A 16,393-nucleotide genomic window follows, 5' to 3' on the forward strand; every position below is an offset into this window, starting at 1 on the left:
GTTTACAACCACTTTCTCAGTGATCTGCGGGTTTCCAGCGGTGTCTTCTCTAGTCTGTCTTGTCCCAGAATGCTTGTTCTACCCGACACAAGTGATCCAGTCTGCCTTCTGATTGAAACCCTGGAATGGCTTCCCAAAGCCTTTCCAGGAAAATTCAGATCTTTAACATGGGCTATAAGACTCATTCTCCCCCACCCCATCTATCCTCGTTAACTACGCTCCTCAGACCATACCCTTGCTCCATACTGCCCGTCAGGCCAAGCGCTCCTCCAGCTCCCGACCTTGGCATGGCCTGTTCCCTCAGTTTCCTCCACCTCCTCTCTCTTTACCCGGATGCTCTCTGACGCTCACACTTCAGGCTCAGCTTAGACATCCCTTCCTCCAGGAAGCCTTCTGTGACCTTAAGTTTAGGTTTGTTTTCTTTGATTGATTCATTTTCACTGAACCTGTGGTTGTCTTTTTAATTGAAGTATTATAGACCTATAAAACTGTTAGATCCAGGTGCACAATATAGTGATTTGATATTTCTATACATTACAAAACAGTCACCATGACAAGTCGAGGTACCATCTGTCACCATACAAAGTTATCAGCATATTATTATCATTAATCATTATTCCATTTTATAATTACTACTACTAATTATTATTAATTATTACCATATATTCTCCAGCTGTACATTTCACTCCATGACTCATTTATTTTGCACTGGAAGTCTGTTCCTCTTAATCCCCCTCACCTATTTCACCTATCTCCCCATCTCCCTCCTCTCCGGCAACCACCTGTTTGTACCTACGACTCTGTTTCCATTGCTATTTTTGTTTATGTTTTTTTAGATTCCACATACAAGTGAAATCCATCCAATATCTGTCTTTCTCTGCCTGACTTATTTCACTTAGCTTAATATCCTCTAGGTCCATCCATGTTGCTGTGAACGGCAAGATTTCATTTTTTAAATGTCTGAGGAGGAGTCCATTGTGTACACATACCACATCTTCTTTATCCACTCATCTATCGAAGGATACTTAGGTGGCTTCCACATCTCGTCTATTGTGAATAACACGGCAATGAACATAAGAATGCACTTATCTTTTTGAATTAGTGTTCATTTTCTTCAGAAAAATACCTAGGTGTGGCATTGCTGGATCATGTGATGGTTCTATTTTCAATTTTTTGAGGGACCTCTACAATGTTTTCTACAGTGGCTGCACCAATTTACATTCTCACCAACAGTGCACAAGGGTTTCATTTTTTCCACATCCTCGCCAACATGTGCTATTATTATTTAGATTTTTTTTTTAATGTGCCTCCATGGAATCCTCCACTTCCTCTGTGCTAAACATTATTACTCTCTATTTACCTATCAAGATTAATAGATTGGAAACCCCTTGATGTATTGGGGTAGACTGAATTACTGTTCCCACTTCTGCAGTCTCTCCTGTAATAGAAGGACCTAGAGTAGGTGCAGTATGTATCCCTACCTCACTGATGTTTGGCTTGGCTATGTGGCTTGCTTGCCAATGGAATATCAGCAAACGTGACATGACTGGAGGCTCTGAATGCACCACAGAGTGCAGCTTGGGTTCCTGCACTTCTGCTGTCTGCCTTGAGGAGAGTACATACAGGACGAGAGACGTATGAAGCAGATCTGAACCAAACTCTCCACCTACAACTTGACAAAGAGTCCCCTTCCCACCCCCACCCTCCACTGGAGCCGAACCGTGAGCAAGAAAAACAAATTTTTGTTCTTGTAAGCCACTGAGAATCTGTTGGTTAACACAGTATTACTGGAGCAGACCTGACTAATAACACTGTCCCTATCCTTCACTGGGCTTCCCTGGTGGCTCAGATGGTAAAGAGTCTGCCTGCAGTGCGAGAGACCCGGGTTCAATCCCTGGGTCAGAAGGATCCCCTGAAGAAGGAAATGGCAACCCACTCCAGTATTCTTGCCTGGAAATCCCATGGATGGAGGAGCCTGGCAGGCTACAGTCCATGGGGTCACAAAGAGTCAGACACGACTGAGCGACTTCACTTTTTGCTTTTTTTTTTTTATCCCTCACTAGACTGCAAGCTCCATGTGGGCAAGAAAGAACTGTATCCCAAGCACACAGTAGGTGCTCAGGAAATCTGTTGATGCGATGTATGACTGAATGAATGAATCCTGGCCAGTGATGGGTCTGTCTCTTTAGCTGGCATGTAAATTCTTTAAGGCCAAGAATGGCATCTGATTTCTCCCAATATCACCTAGTTATGTCACTTCCCACATTGGGTTCTTGGTAGATATTCAATAAATATTTATTGAAATTAAATAAATTGAATTTTGTGGGCTGACTTGGGAATCAGCCCTTAATTTATGACATTGTTTGTATGGGAAAAATGCATTCAGAGTGCCAAACAAATTTGCAAATGAACTTTTGGAACCTCACCTGTTCATTGGTTCAGGATTGCCAGTTTTGTGGAAATCCATAACTGAACACATGTGCTATGCTTTGCAATATGGGAGAAACTGAGAAGCTGCTTCCAAACCTAAGATATTCAGCCTGCAAAAATTCACTTTCCACCCACACAGAAAAATTCAGCATAGGTTGGATTTGAGGTTCCAACAATAAAATACTAGACTTTTTTGAGCTCATTGTTTGTCTAATTGCTTTTTATCAGCTTTTACTGGATGCCCATTCTTCACACTTGATCCAAAGGAAGCTAAGATCATTTTCTTGCACACACACCCCCAAACACATCCACTTTCTAGACATGTATGTAATAAAACTCAACCTTCTCAACAGAGAAAACAAATTATTTTTCTAAATAAATCTGTGACATTTAAAATAAACACAGTGGGATGCTCTACAGTTATAAGAAAACATCCCCCTTTAGAATTCCTAATTTTGAATGGTACTGGGAGCTTAACATGAGTCACAGATATGAGGCTTAGTTTTATTTCATCTTAGGCCAGAACCAAGCCAGTTTGAAACCAAGTGATCTGACATGGCTGGGAAGGGCCATCAGTTCACAAACCTGGAATGTTTTAATCATGCTTAACATGTCTCAGCCTGCCATTGGTAGATGTTTCCAACCACTCAATCTCCATTCATTTGACATGCATTTTTAAAGCACCTATCATGTGCCAAGCACTGTTCTAGATTCTGGGGATATGGTCATGAACAAGACAAGGCTCCCAAGCAACTTACATTATAATAAAGAGGCAGAGAAAGAAGGTCATTCAGGTATTGATACATGTGTGTGGTAGTTGCTCAGTCATGTCCACCTCTTTGTGACCCCATGGACTATAGCTCAGAAGGCTCTTCTGTCCATGGGATTCTCCAGCCAAGAATACTGGAGTGGGTTTCCATTTCCTTCTCCAGGGGATCTTCCTGACTCTGGGATTGAACCCAGGTCTCATGACAGATTCTTCATCACTGAGCCACCAGGGAAGCCAGGTAGTGATGGGGCCAAGAATAAAACAAAACAGTGACGTCACTGGGAGTGAGGTGAGGCTTCTTCAGACTGGGTCATTGGTAGAGGGGGAGATGTGCATGCTGGGACCTGACGAGTAAGAAAAGAACCAACCGTGGCAAGATTTGGGGAAGAATTTTCTAGATTGAGGAAACAGCTGCTGAAAAGTCCCTGTGGGAGGAACAAACCTGGCATATTGTTAAGTTAGAAAGAAAGGGCCAAGTAACCAAGGACCTGATTCTTAGAAGCTCTGTATTCAGGTCCCATGAGTAAGGGAGTCAGACTGAATTCTACAATGGAGGCCAGTGGAGGTTTTTAAGCTGGGGAATAAAATGATCTGGTTGAGATTTTTAAACGCCCACTCCTCTTGGGGCAGGGGTAAGGGAACAAGAGCAGAAGCAGGGGAAGCTATGAGCAGCCTTTTCTAGAAGGCTAGAACTCCTTTATCATAGCCCATCATCAATAAAACCCTGGAGTCTTCAACTTCTCCAACTATTCTCTTCACTCTTTTGTTCATTCTGAAACCAGGCTCTCCCTGAGGACACCGATTCCTACAGCCCACCAAGGGCTGGCTGCTTCCTCTCCCTCATCATAAGGGTCCTCCTTGTGTCTTGCTGCCTCTTTAGGATGATTCTTCTTCCTTTCTTTCCAAGCCTACTCCCCACACCGCAGCTCTGAAGCTCAAGCCATTGGGCCATCTGCCCAGAGGCCCCCAAGCCCCACCTTGTCACCACCATCCACAGACTATGCAGCCTACAGGCAATTCATTTCTTTTTTTGAATATCTTGCTCCTCAGTCCCTCCAAAATTGTTCCATAGTCCTTCTTGATGACTGGCCCAGTGAGCACTGTGACCCCTCAGTTGCCAACCCTCTCTGCCAATGATCTTGTACTCCATTCTACTTCAGTTACAGAATCCCACCCCAGACCTTGTCAGGACCAATAACTCTGCACTCTCTGCGACCTTAATTTCAAGTTCCCCATAGTCCGACCACTACCTCTTCTCCAGGTCCCCAGGTCCCACAAGTCTCAAACCCCAAAACAGTCTCCCCTGCACAGAGCTGGCTACCTTTTCCCATCCCTCACGCCCATCCTCACCTCCCTCCTCACTTCCAGCTTGGAGCCCAGGGTCCACAATTGTAAGTATCCAAACTCATATCATCAGGCACCCTCAGCTCCTGGACGCAACTTTCCTCTCTTGAAAACTCCCTGCTGCTGCTTAGCTGCTTCAGTCGTGTCCAACTCTGTGACCCCATAGATCGTAGCCTGCCAGGCTCCTCTGTCCCTGGGGATTCTCCAGGCAAGAGTACGGAGTGGCTTGCCATGCCCTCCTCCAGGGGATCTTCCCCACCCAGGAACTGAAACTGTGTCTCCTGTATTTCAGGCAGATTCTTTACCACTGAGCCACCAGTCCCATCTCTGGCTAAATCTAACTCTCCCCTATCCTACCGCTATGCCTACAGAGCCAAACGTGGCTTGTGAAAGCAGAACCAGGAGTACCGCTCTCACTTCAAGAGCAAGACCATGGAGCTCATGTGCACCCTGACACTGTCTGGCAATTGCTCTTCATTTCCTAGCTCTGTTCTCTCGTCCTCTCTCTTCTGTACCTTCTCTCACTTCTCCCTTCCAACTCCAGGGCTTCCTCCCTCACCTCGCTCTCACTCATCATACATTCCTGAAAATAATGCAAAGTCACACGAAAAGACACTGTATACGCTTCCACCACTGACCTGCTCCTGAGCCCATATTTTCCTCCTGCCCTCCCATGACCAAGGATGAAGGGTCCCATGCTCCTGGCTGGGGCTGGGCCCCCCACTGGCACAGAAGATCATATTTTCTTTCAGCTGCAGAAAGACAACACCCCACAATTCTCTTCTCTCTGCTGTATTGTCAGTTTCTCCCACACTACTAGAACTTTCCCAGCCGCACTAAAACACAGTTATTTCATGTGTCTTAAAAAACAGCTCTCTGGACTTCACACTTTCCTGCAATGTCTGCTCCATGTTTCTGCTGTCTTTCTCAGTAAAGCTCTTCGAAAGAGCTGTCTCCGCTCCATCCTCTTCTCATTTTCTCTTTACAGTTTTATCACTACTTCCTGTCCTTGTCACAGTTGGCAGTAATCACCTGCTAAGTCCAGTGGTTCAATTCGCTTTTCTTGCTCGACATCTCAGCACAATCTGGCACGATGGACCACTCCCCTCCTCCTTTCTTCCCTGGGCCTCCAAGAAGCCACCTTCTTTGGTTTTTCCTCTCGCTTCTGGCTGTTCTCTCAGCTCTACTTCTTCATCTCCCTGACCCCTAAACCCTGCACCAATGCTCACTGAACTCAAAGCTCAGTTCTTCAACTACTCCTCTCCTCAACCTATGCCCCCTCCCTCACTGGTCTTACAACTTCACGACGTGTATCATCTGAACACTATTAACCCCCCAAATTCACATCTCTAATTCAGACATCTCTTATGAATGCCAGACCTGTGCTTGCCCATAGAGTGGCCACTAGCTACATGTGGCTATTTAATCACATCACCACTGTGACCATCACCACCAGCTCCACCACTGTTACTGAATTAACTCGTGCAGAGAGCTCTGCAAACCCAGAGAACCTACATCAGTGGAAAGGGTTGGAAAGATTACAGCAAAACCTCTTAGTGAGTGTGCAGCGATACCGGTCTGTTTGTGATCAGTTAATTTTCTTCAAGTCTAGTCTTAGGCAAGCCACAAGAAGAAAACGTTCCTACCCAATTACAATTATTCATGAGCCTCTTCCTGGCCCTGCTTCTTTTGTCTGCCGGTGATTCTGACGGCAACAGCCCGGTAAGGAAGCTCAGTGAAAGGCAAGGGCAATTATGCATCTTGCTGCATCTCAGCTTCAGACTTCCTCCATGAACTCTTAATTAATTCCATCCCCATATTTTTATTTTGTTTACTGAACCTCTGGCTTATATTGTATTTCCCCATACTTCTTCATTCCTCTTGCCTTCTTCCCTGCAAAAGCTTCCCAAATTCTCTTTCTCAGCCTTCTTTTCTTTCCCCAAATTGCCCCTTGTTTAGCCTTCAGCTTCTCTGCCCCTGTTCTACTCTTTCTTATCCTTTTTCACCTTTAAAAACTGAAAGCACCAAACTGACAGACACTGTTACGGTGTATGTGCTTTTTTTCCCTCTGCCTGAGCTGCAGCAGGCTCTCCTCTCCTCACTTCTATAGCAGAGCCTGAGTACTGAGTTGTCATGGCAACAGTGAATCCAACCAGGCCGGTCCCAGCGACACTGGGAGCTGCCATGGCGAGGAAGCTGCTACAAGTCGCCCTGAGCCTAGATGGGTCGTGAACATCGTAATTCAAGACCGAGCTGGGCAGATTCTGCCCGGAGACTGCGACTGCACATCAGGCCTGTGCACAGCTGTACCGCGCATCAGGAGACAACATCATCAATAATCAGGCTTCCACGGAGCCAACTGAATGCGTGACATCATGAGGATTCATTTGAAACATTTCAAACATGCCTATTCTTTTATCTCCGCTGAGGGAGAACCTTCTGTCTCTCTCTCTCTCTCTCTAGTCTTGGAGAACTCTGCAGAAAGTAAAAGAAAAACTGACAGCCCCAACTTATCCCCTCTCCCCCACCTCCAACTCCCCCTACCCTTCCAGCTTGGGGACCCTCTCAGCCGTCCAGGTCAAATGATTTCAGTAACACCGTCATGGCTGGGAACATCCCCAAGAATGCATTTGGATTACACAATGATATTTTAGTGGGCGCCGAGATCAGTTCCCCCAGGTCATTGCAATGGATCCTTAAAGTAGGGCAACAAGTGTGCAGCCGCATCACACTGTTTCAAAATTGCAAGTCAGTGAGAAAACTCAGGAAATACCTTTGTAGCGAATGGCACCAACCGCAGTGAGGGTCTGTTGCTGCTAAACACTCCCAACAGGATTTATGTTTACCGCAGTTCGCAACACGAATTCTCCTCACCTAAAAATAAAGATGATGGCAGCTCAGATGGAATTATAAGCAACACCAGAAAAACTCCAACACCTTATCTGATGAAGGGCCACGAGGAGACATTTATCAACTCAAATGCTGAATGTCTGTGTAATGACATCGGGCAGTGGTTCTCAAGTCCTAGGCTATGGAGCAGTTTATCAGCATCTCCTGGGGGAGCTTTTGAAAGGGCAGATTCCCAGACCCCCTGCCGCTGAGACTCAAGTTGAGCGGGACTGGGGCAGGGGCCTAGGAATCTGTATTTTTAAAGAGTTCTCACAGGTGAACCTCTATTAACCTCCGCTAACAGGTACATAGTTAGCTTTCTGATCTGCTAATAGTGATTTCCAAGATCATGGAATCAGGTCACCTGGTTTTCAGAGAGTGAGTCAACAGCACCTTGAAAATGAGCATCAGGGGAAAGCAACAGGCTCTGACCCCAAGTGTCAGCAGGAGGTTAACCCTTGGCATGGAAATGAGGACCACCCTCCCACACCCTTCTCAGGGTTGTTCCATCACCTCAGCTCCCAGCTCACTGCTCACACTCCCTCCACTGAAGGCGAAAATAAAAGAAACAGGAGGAGTTTTCCAATCATTCTCAGCCCCTGGAGCTGCCTCTTCCAGTTGTCAGGTAATAGCAGCCCCCAGAGAGGGAGATGCTGATGGGCAAACCCAGGCCCCAAAGGTAGGCCAAGCCTCCAAGCAGGGTCAGGGGAGGCAGGGAGGACCTGAGCCTTACACAGCATGTTTTTTGCAGGCAAAATCCCACAGCAGATAGTCAGGAAACCTGTAGAACTCAGAGCCAGCAAGGTGTACCTGCTGGAGACCATAAGTAACTTCTTAAATCATACAGAGCAACAGAGAGTTCTAGAAGAAGTTTGTGAGAAAAGCAGAGTCCATTCTAAGTTGAGTCCATTCTAATGAACAGTCCATTTTAAGTTGACTTTGTGGAGAATAACCACACCCATCATCTCAGTTCCCAGGGTGGCTGACAGATGCAGCGGGCAGGCCACCAGCCTGAGCCGAAATTAATCAGAATGTGGATACTTCCTTGTAGCTCACAGGACATCTTTGTAATTCTGGGGTGTTTTCACAAATGTCACGGAATCTCTCTGACCTTGTTTTCTCACCTGTGACATGGTGATGGCACTGCTGACTTCACAGGGTTATTACCAACAATGCCCAGCACATAATACACACTCAATAAATCTTGGTTCTTGCTACTACACTGGAAAAAGTTTCCACGGTCCAACACACATGTGAAACCTCACAGGCAAAAAGCAAACTCGGTTTCCTTAGCACAAGGCTTCTGAGAGCGTTTGAATGCTCTGGTTATGATACTCTAGGAGGGATATAGTAGGTAACATCTGCTCTCAGGACTACTTTTGCTCAGAACATTTAGTACAAAATGAGTCTCCAGAACATTCTATGAGAACTACTCTGAAAAAAAAAGTGAAAGTGTTAGTCGCTCAGTGCTGTCCAACTCTTTGCAACCCCATGGACTGCAGCCTGCCAGGCTCCTTGTGTCCATGAGATTTCCCAGGCAAGAATACTGGAGCGGGTAGCCGTTTCCTTCTCCAGGGGATTCTTTCCAACCCAGGAACTAAACCTGGGTCTCCTGCATTGTAGGCAGATTCTTTACTGTGTGAGCCACCAGGGAAGTCCATGTTAAAGAAAGGCCACCATAACTACTACATTGGACCTGCTTCTCTAACTTAACACATTATAGGAGTTATTCCACAACAATGTAGCTATCCCCATGTGGTTGTTTTTAATGACCAGGTGTTCTATGGATATACCAGGGCATTTCAGTTTGTCTGTTCCTATCTCCCCAAGAGTTGAGGAAGGATCTTCCTTGGGTTTTGCCTCTGTAGGGCCTATCTTGGCTAAACCAGAAAACCAGAGTCTTACTAATAGGAACTCCAGCAGTGAATCTAAGTGAAGAAAGTAAGAATAGCCAGCTTTGATGCCCAGTAGAAAACTCTTCCCAGGTCTTCAGGCTTTGAATGGCCAGACTAGAACTCTTCATCTTCAGAAAGTGAGAATCTATCAACTACTGGTGATTCTCACTGTGGTTCTCGGCCTACAGTCTGGGATTTGGGGGAAGGATTTATGAGCTATTTGTAATGTTTCAAAAAGCTGATTACAAAAACATGCACAGACTAAGCAAGGCTACAAGTGTCTTTGCTTTGAGCTGGAATTTTATCAGCTCCCTGTGGTAGCACAGTCAGCGCTCTGAGTGGCTGTTTTGAGATGCCCTTGATAAATAAAGCCTGAGAATGGGAATTGTTACTTAATAAATGCAGTTTGTTGAATAGACAAAAATCTTTCAACTATGGGAGCCCTGGGGGAAGAAATATAATAGACAGTGTTTAAATGTTGAAGCAAGCTGTTTGCAAAGGTTCTGTATGGTGAAGAACAAAGGTATATGAGATTCACTGGCCATCTCAACGTGGTCATTTTGAATAGCTGCCTTTTCAACATGCAAAGGGCAATAATGCCTTTTTAGGAAAGTCAGAAGCTCTAAATGGCTTGCACATCATCTCTGTGACTTGGCCAGTACATGGAGACTGATGTCATTGCTGCTCTGCTTAGAATAATAGAGAAGAAAAGAATGAAAAATGGGGGTGGGCTGAGAGCATGTGACATTCATCATGTAATTATGTAAGTCTCAGTTATCTTTGCACTTTGTATGTTCAAATGGTCATGAGTCAAAACAACCATGAAAGAATGTTTGGTTTTCACAAATTTGGGGTTGATCCTACTTATTACAGGCTTTGACAGTGTATTAAAAAGCAGAGACATCACTTTGCTGACAAAGGTCTGTACAGTCAAAATTATGGTTTTTCTAGTAGTCATGAATGGATTTGAGAGTTGGACCATAAAGAAGGCTGAGCACTGAAGAATTGATGCTTTCAAACTGTGGTGCTGGAGAAGACTCTTGAGAGTCCCTTGGACTGCAAGAAGATCAAACCAGTCAATCCTAAAGGGAATCAACCCCGAATATTCACTGGAAGAACGGATGCTGAAGCTAAAGCTCCAATACTTTGGCCACCTGATGTGAAGAGCTGACTCACTGGAAAAGACCCTGATGCTGGGAAAGATTGAGGGCAGGAGAAGTGGGTGACAGAGGATGAGATGTTTGAATGGCATCATTGACTCAACAGACATGAGTTTGAGCAAACTCCGAGAGGTAGGGAAGGACAGGGAAGCCTGGCGTGCTGCAGTCCATGGGACTGCAAAGAGTTGGACATGATTTAGTGACTGAACAACAACAATCATAGGCTTCAAGATCAGGGTAGAATTTAAGTCCTACCCCTGACAAGGCCCTATATGTATATATCCATGAAAAGATATTTAGCCTGAGTCCTAGATTCTTCATATACAAAACAAGGGTAATTTTTATCTCACTACATTATTGACAGCTTTTGTTAACACTGTTTATTATATTTTGGGGTTGGTGTGTTTGTGTGTACAATTCTATGCATCTAGAGAGACTCCCTTTGGAATAGTAACTAGTACAGCATCGGTAGGAACTCAATAATAATTAGTTCCCCTCCTCTTTCCCTTGGTGAAAGCTCTTTAAAACTGAAGAAAATGTAAAAAGGCATCCTTTTTATTTCAGTAAGCAGAAGCAAGAAGAAAAACTAAAACAGCCAGATAAATTAAGAGAGGGAGGGTGGGTGCCATATATTTCCTGGTTCATGAATGTGTATAAGACTGTGGCCTGATATTAACCCCAAATTCCAAAGCCAATCCCATTGGGCATATTCATAAATGCATCTAACCGTTCAATGCCCACATGATAAATGTGTAAATTCAGTTACCTTGCTGATTATGCACCCATTTGCAAGCACACACTTCTCTGAAAAACTTGGCATTGGAAATATAGCCAATAATAAAATTGTCTAAATAGGTAATATTTCTTGCTTACTTACTGACAGTAAGGTTTTTAATTCCATGCCTGTGAACCACGGCAGGTCTTCTCAGAGCTTGCAGCAGTGTTTAAACTCAGTAGTTCAAAGTACAAGCTTTACCATGGGACAATGACATCAGTCAAACAGTTTGTATTCATAAGACAGAAATGGTAACTAGTATTTCTACCTACCTCTTTTCCAGCTGTTAGGTAGATGTAGATATTCTTCTTAGGATGAGGAACAAGTTTGTAGAAAACAGGTGTTTCTTCTTTGATTTCATAGATAACCTCTGGACAATTCGAGGCCAAATTTTCACTGAGAATAACCTGTTTTTTAAAAAAGAAATAAAATGTCCATTAAATAATTTGAATTTCAGGGTGGCAAAACTTACTGCTTAATCCTAAGACTACATCCTTTCTTCCTCACTATGCACACTGGCTGGGATGCTACTTTCCTTCATCATCGGCTCATGTCTCAGCCTTCAAGGCCAGTGATGACAAGCTTGGTATTTCTGCTTTTGTAGGGGACAAAGCTGTGCATGCACACACACAAAAGGTCACTCTTCAGTGCTGGGGCAGTATCCTTCCATGTGGAAGCCCACTGTCCACGATTTCTGACCACGGGGGCCTTATGAGACGCTACAGTGACAGCTTCACTAGTGCTATGCCAAGTGATCTTAAAACTGAAGGCAGTCAGTTTGACAGATATTTGCATGGGTTACTCTGATTTGCCTATGTGAGTCTGCATGGCTATGTGTTTTAAAGTAACCAGGACAACTTAGCAGGCCTAAACAAGTAGGTACTTGTTTATACATCAAATATAAGTGTGGCTTTGAAACTGGCCATTCCTGAGCTTCATTCATCTTTTGTCAATAAATATCTACTGAACATCCACTATATTATTCTGGCACATTCTAGATGTTTGCAAAATGGCAGTGAACAAATGGCGGGAAGATTCTGCCCTTATAGAACTTATATTCATGTGCATGCGTGGGGTGAGGGGCAAAATGATAATTAACAACGAATTATAAAGTTATAACATACACCAGCAGGTATTTTATATCATAGGGAACTACATTCAATATCTCATAATAATCTACAAAGGAACAGAATCTGAAAAAGAACCAATTTATACATGTACAATTGAATCACTTTGCTGTACACTGGAAATTAATCCACAGTTATAAATCAACTATACTCCGATACTTAAAAAATATGTTAGCAGGTGATACAGGTCCAAGTAAAATGAGATGGAAGATGCATGTTCAATGTAAGCTTCATTAGAAGGCGACATTCATTTAGAGACTTGCAGGAGATTCTGGAGCAAGTCACTTAGGTATCTGAACAAAAGATGCTCTTAGAAGAGCAATCCATTGGTGCAAAGGCCCTAAAATGAGAGCAGACCAGTATGACCTGAGCAAAACAAGCAAGGTAGAAGGGAGTGGACAGCAAGGTAATAGGATGGATCACATAGGTTCTTGTTGGCCTGTGTAAGGATTTTGCCCCTTACTCTGGGTAAGAGACAGGGAGCCACAGCAGGGCTGTGAGCATAGGAGTGACACGGTGAGAAGGTGTGGTTTGAAACACGGCTAGGAAGGCCGCTCGGGTGACTATCACCCTAACCCTGGGGAAACAGAACGGTAGTTCGGTCTCAGGTTTGCCTCCTGGCTCTGCCCTTCCAGGAGCTGTGCTACTCTGAGCTAGGAGTTTACTGAAGCTCCCTGGGCCTCAATCTCCTCATCTCTAAAATGGAACTCATAATGCTTTCCTTATACACAGTTGTTGTAGGACCAGATAAGAATTATGAACAATGCTTAGCACATAATCAATACTCGATGGATAATAATCTATTACTAGATTGCAAGCTCTTCTTGGGTAGGCACCATGTCCTAATCCTCTCTGTATCCACCCCTTTGCCCCAAACAATACAATGCTTTTCAAAGTGAGGATGTTCAGCATTTTGTCAGTTTGAAAACATCCAGATACAGCATCTATATTCATTCATCTCTCTACCACTGTGGCCATCAGTTACACTGAGCATATAATTTGAAAAAACAAAAACGTGGCACCTGAGATTCTTTTCAAAGTCTACAACACATCTACTGAGCTATAATATGCCTGTGCCGCACATCCTGATGGTGAGCACGTTTTTGCTATTTAACCATAGGCTCCTTATCAGTTTGGCAGATGGAACCGCATCCTGCATGCACTCAGGATCTGGACCTGTCCTGTGATGGTGATTTCCTTCCATCATCTGTTCTGAGTCAAACCTGGGTGGATTTGGTGTAACTGGTAGCTCATGAGAAGCACATGAACTGCGAAGTTCAGTGGCAGCTCTGGAAAAAATCAATGTAACTAAATACATTAAATATGACTTTTAAAAAAGGAAAAGCAATATTTAGGTCCCAAGGGAGTTGGGAAAGGTCTGTACCCCAAGTCATTGAAAAATGACTCTACAGCTGCACCATCCAATATGGTAGCCAGTAGCCACACAGGGCTACTTAAATTTAATTAAAAATTCACTTTCTCAGCCACATGAGTCACATTTCAAGGAATAACTATCCACATATGGCTAGTGGTTATCATATTGTGAGTGCAGATAGGCAGCATTTCCATCATCAGGGAAAGTTCTGTTAGAGACTGTGGCCTACAGAAAATGGTGAGCCAAGGGAGACCTCGGGGAGGGACCGACCAAGTGTGGACTTGCCAGGCTCCTGTCTTCCCATCTCTAATTCACATTCCTTATTAATCAGCTCAGATGCAAACAGCTGATCTGGTTCTTGGAACGTGGTTGTATAGAAGGAAAGAGATAGAAGTCAGATATAAACAAAAATAAGACTGATAGAAGTTAGAGTCAGGAGAAGAAAACCTGCTGTTCAGATCTCTGTTTACAAATTGATTGGATAAAACCCATCATTTGGGAGGAACACCTATGAAGCATTCTTGCCAATAGAGCTGAAGCCAAATCTGATAAGCCTTTAGTGCTAACATCCATTTAGCATTAGGAAACAGAAGGGGTAGAGGAACAAGCTAAATGGTACCACAAGGATGTGAACAGCCAAATCCACGATATGAGACATTCCACAGGACCACAGACTTCCCTTCCTCAAAAAGTCAATGGAGGTGAACCAAATGACAAGAGGAGATCACACAGACTCAGAGAAACAGACCAACCTCAGTGTCATTTTAGGATCTTGTTCAGATATCTTGATCAGATACCAATTTGAAGAAAACAATTTTAAAAAGACATTCTTGAGTCAATAAGGAAAATTTAGTTATTTAGACTTGTTATTAGATAATTCTTGGAGAATTACCCCACTCCAGCACTCTTGCCTGGAAAATCCCATGGACGGAGGAGCCTGGTGGGCTGCAGTCATGGGGTCGTGAAGAGTCGGACACGATTGAGCGACTTCCCTTTCACTTTTCACTTAATTATAATTTTCCTATTAATATTTGTGATAACAGCTTTATGGTTGTGGTGATATAAAGAAATGATCATAGTTTCCTAGACATGTATAATAAAATATGTATGAGTGAAATGACATAGTGTCTTGGATTTGCTTTAAAATTTAAAAGTAAATAAAAACATACTTTTTATTTACTCATATCACTTATCCACTTTCAGTGAGTTAGAGCTGCTGTGCAGTTGTTTGTTACTGGAGCTTATTTATTTCTGGAGCATGGTGGATGCAGATGAGTAGGGGCTAGAAAGATCTTATTTGGGTCAATACAGATTTATTTACTAGATCCCTTGGAGATAAGGCATCAGTATTCTCTCTAAAACTTGGAACTATGGCAGGGAAATTGCTTTTTTTTTTTCTTTAAATTACCAATGTGTACTTGTGCCAGGATTTGCCAGTTTCCTGAACAAGCTACCTTGAGTGGCCAACACCGAAGCTTGTCACAATAACTAGAGACGCTGGGTTTAAAGGGACATGCTTCATTGTTGATGAGAGTAAGACTTCTCCAGAAGGTAATTTGGCATCATCTATCAAAATTATAGAACACATATCCTTAGACCCCACAGCCCTTAGCATATATGTGAAATGACAGATGTAATGGGGACTTACTGCAACATTGTGTGTTCCGACAAAGGACTGAAACAACCCAAGTACCCAACAATAGGGATCCAGGTAAGTAAACTACAGTGCAAACAATAAATGCTATTTAGCAATAAAAAGAATTAGAAAGCTTTTTACGTATTATATGTTCAAACATATTATGTATTATATGTTCAAAATGCTATGTTAAATATATATCTACATGTATACACATATATAACATATATGTTTAATAAATGGGGAAAAGACTATCCTCCCCCTTTTGCTTGTAGACATATATAAAATATCTCTATTTTACAGAGAGGTATTTGGTTGCCCCAGAAGTCAAGAATGGGTGACTTAACACTGCATGTTTTCTTGGTTCTTTTGAGTTTTGAACAATGCTAATACATTGTCTTTAAAAATACATACACACAATCTAAATTTCAAGTGTTTGAGGATGAGTGGGTCAAATGTTTTTCTTTTTGCTAGATTATGCAGAGAATGCTCTCCACAGCCCCAAGGAAGTTTCCATGTTCATCACATTTTTAATTTTACTAAACCACAAGCTACACAGAGACTGGGGTCTCTGTTTCAGCATGATTCTCATCTCTCTCAGATGACTCCAGGAGAGGATGGGGAAGGCTCTCCTTCTCCTCCGGATTTCTATTAATATCACCTCTGACCCCACCCAACCCCAGCCCAGCAGGCGGACGCTGAGAGAACACTTAGATCTTCTAACTGCAAAAGTCACATCCACTTCAACACAGAAAAGCCAGCCAGCAAGACTGGAGCTGGGCAGCCTCGGAAAAGAACACGATCAGTGAAGTGATGCAGGAAGTAATGGTGAGTCACAGAAACCCAAAATGGGTTGAGTTTTGCATAAGAGAAAATGCCTCCAACACACACACACACACTCCTCGGGCATGATGTGGATTTTCATCTGTTGCTTCCAGGATACACGCTTGTTATAGATCTAGTCTGAAGTCAATGTGAGTCTCTGCCATGTAT

General features: G+C 43.4%; 1 protein-coding gene across 3 annotated transcripts in view; it reads right to left on the reverse strand.

Moving 5' to 3' along the window:
* Positions 1 to 16,393, reverse strand: part of PLXNC1 (plexin C1) — a 156,128-nt gene that overhangs the window by 109,997 nt on the left and 29,738 nt on the right. For all 3 annotated transcript variants that reach the window (XM_070370909.1, XM_070370912.1, XM_070370910.1), the window contains exons 3-4: positions 11,535 to 11,669; positions 7,317 to 7,417 (exon numbers count right to left, since the gene is read on the reverse strand). In XM_070370909.1, the coding sequence (XP_070227010.1) occupies positions 7,317 to 7,417; positions 11,535 to 11,669 (236 nt within the window). The remainder of the gene's footprint in view (positions 1 to 7,316; positions 7,418 to 11,534; positions 11,670 to 16,393) is intronic.

Source organism: Bos mutus, chromosome 5, assembly GCF_027580195.1.
Source record: "Bos mutus isolate GX-2022 chromosome 5, NWIPB_WYAK_1.1, whole genome shotgun sequence".
Lineage (NCBI taxonomy): Eukaryota > Metazoa > Chordata > Mammalia > Artiodactyla > Bovidae > Bos > Bos mutus.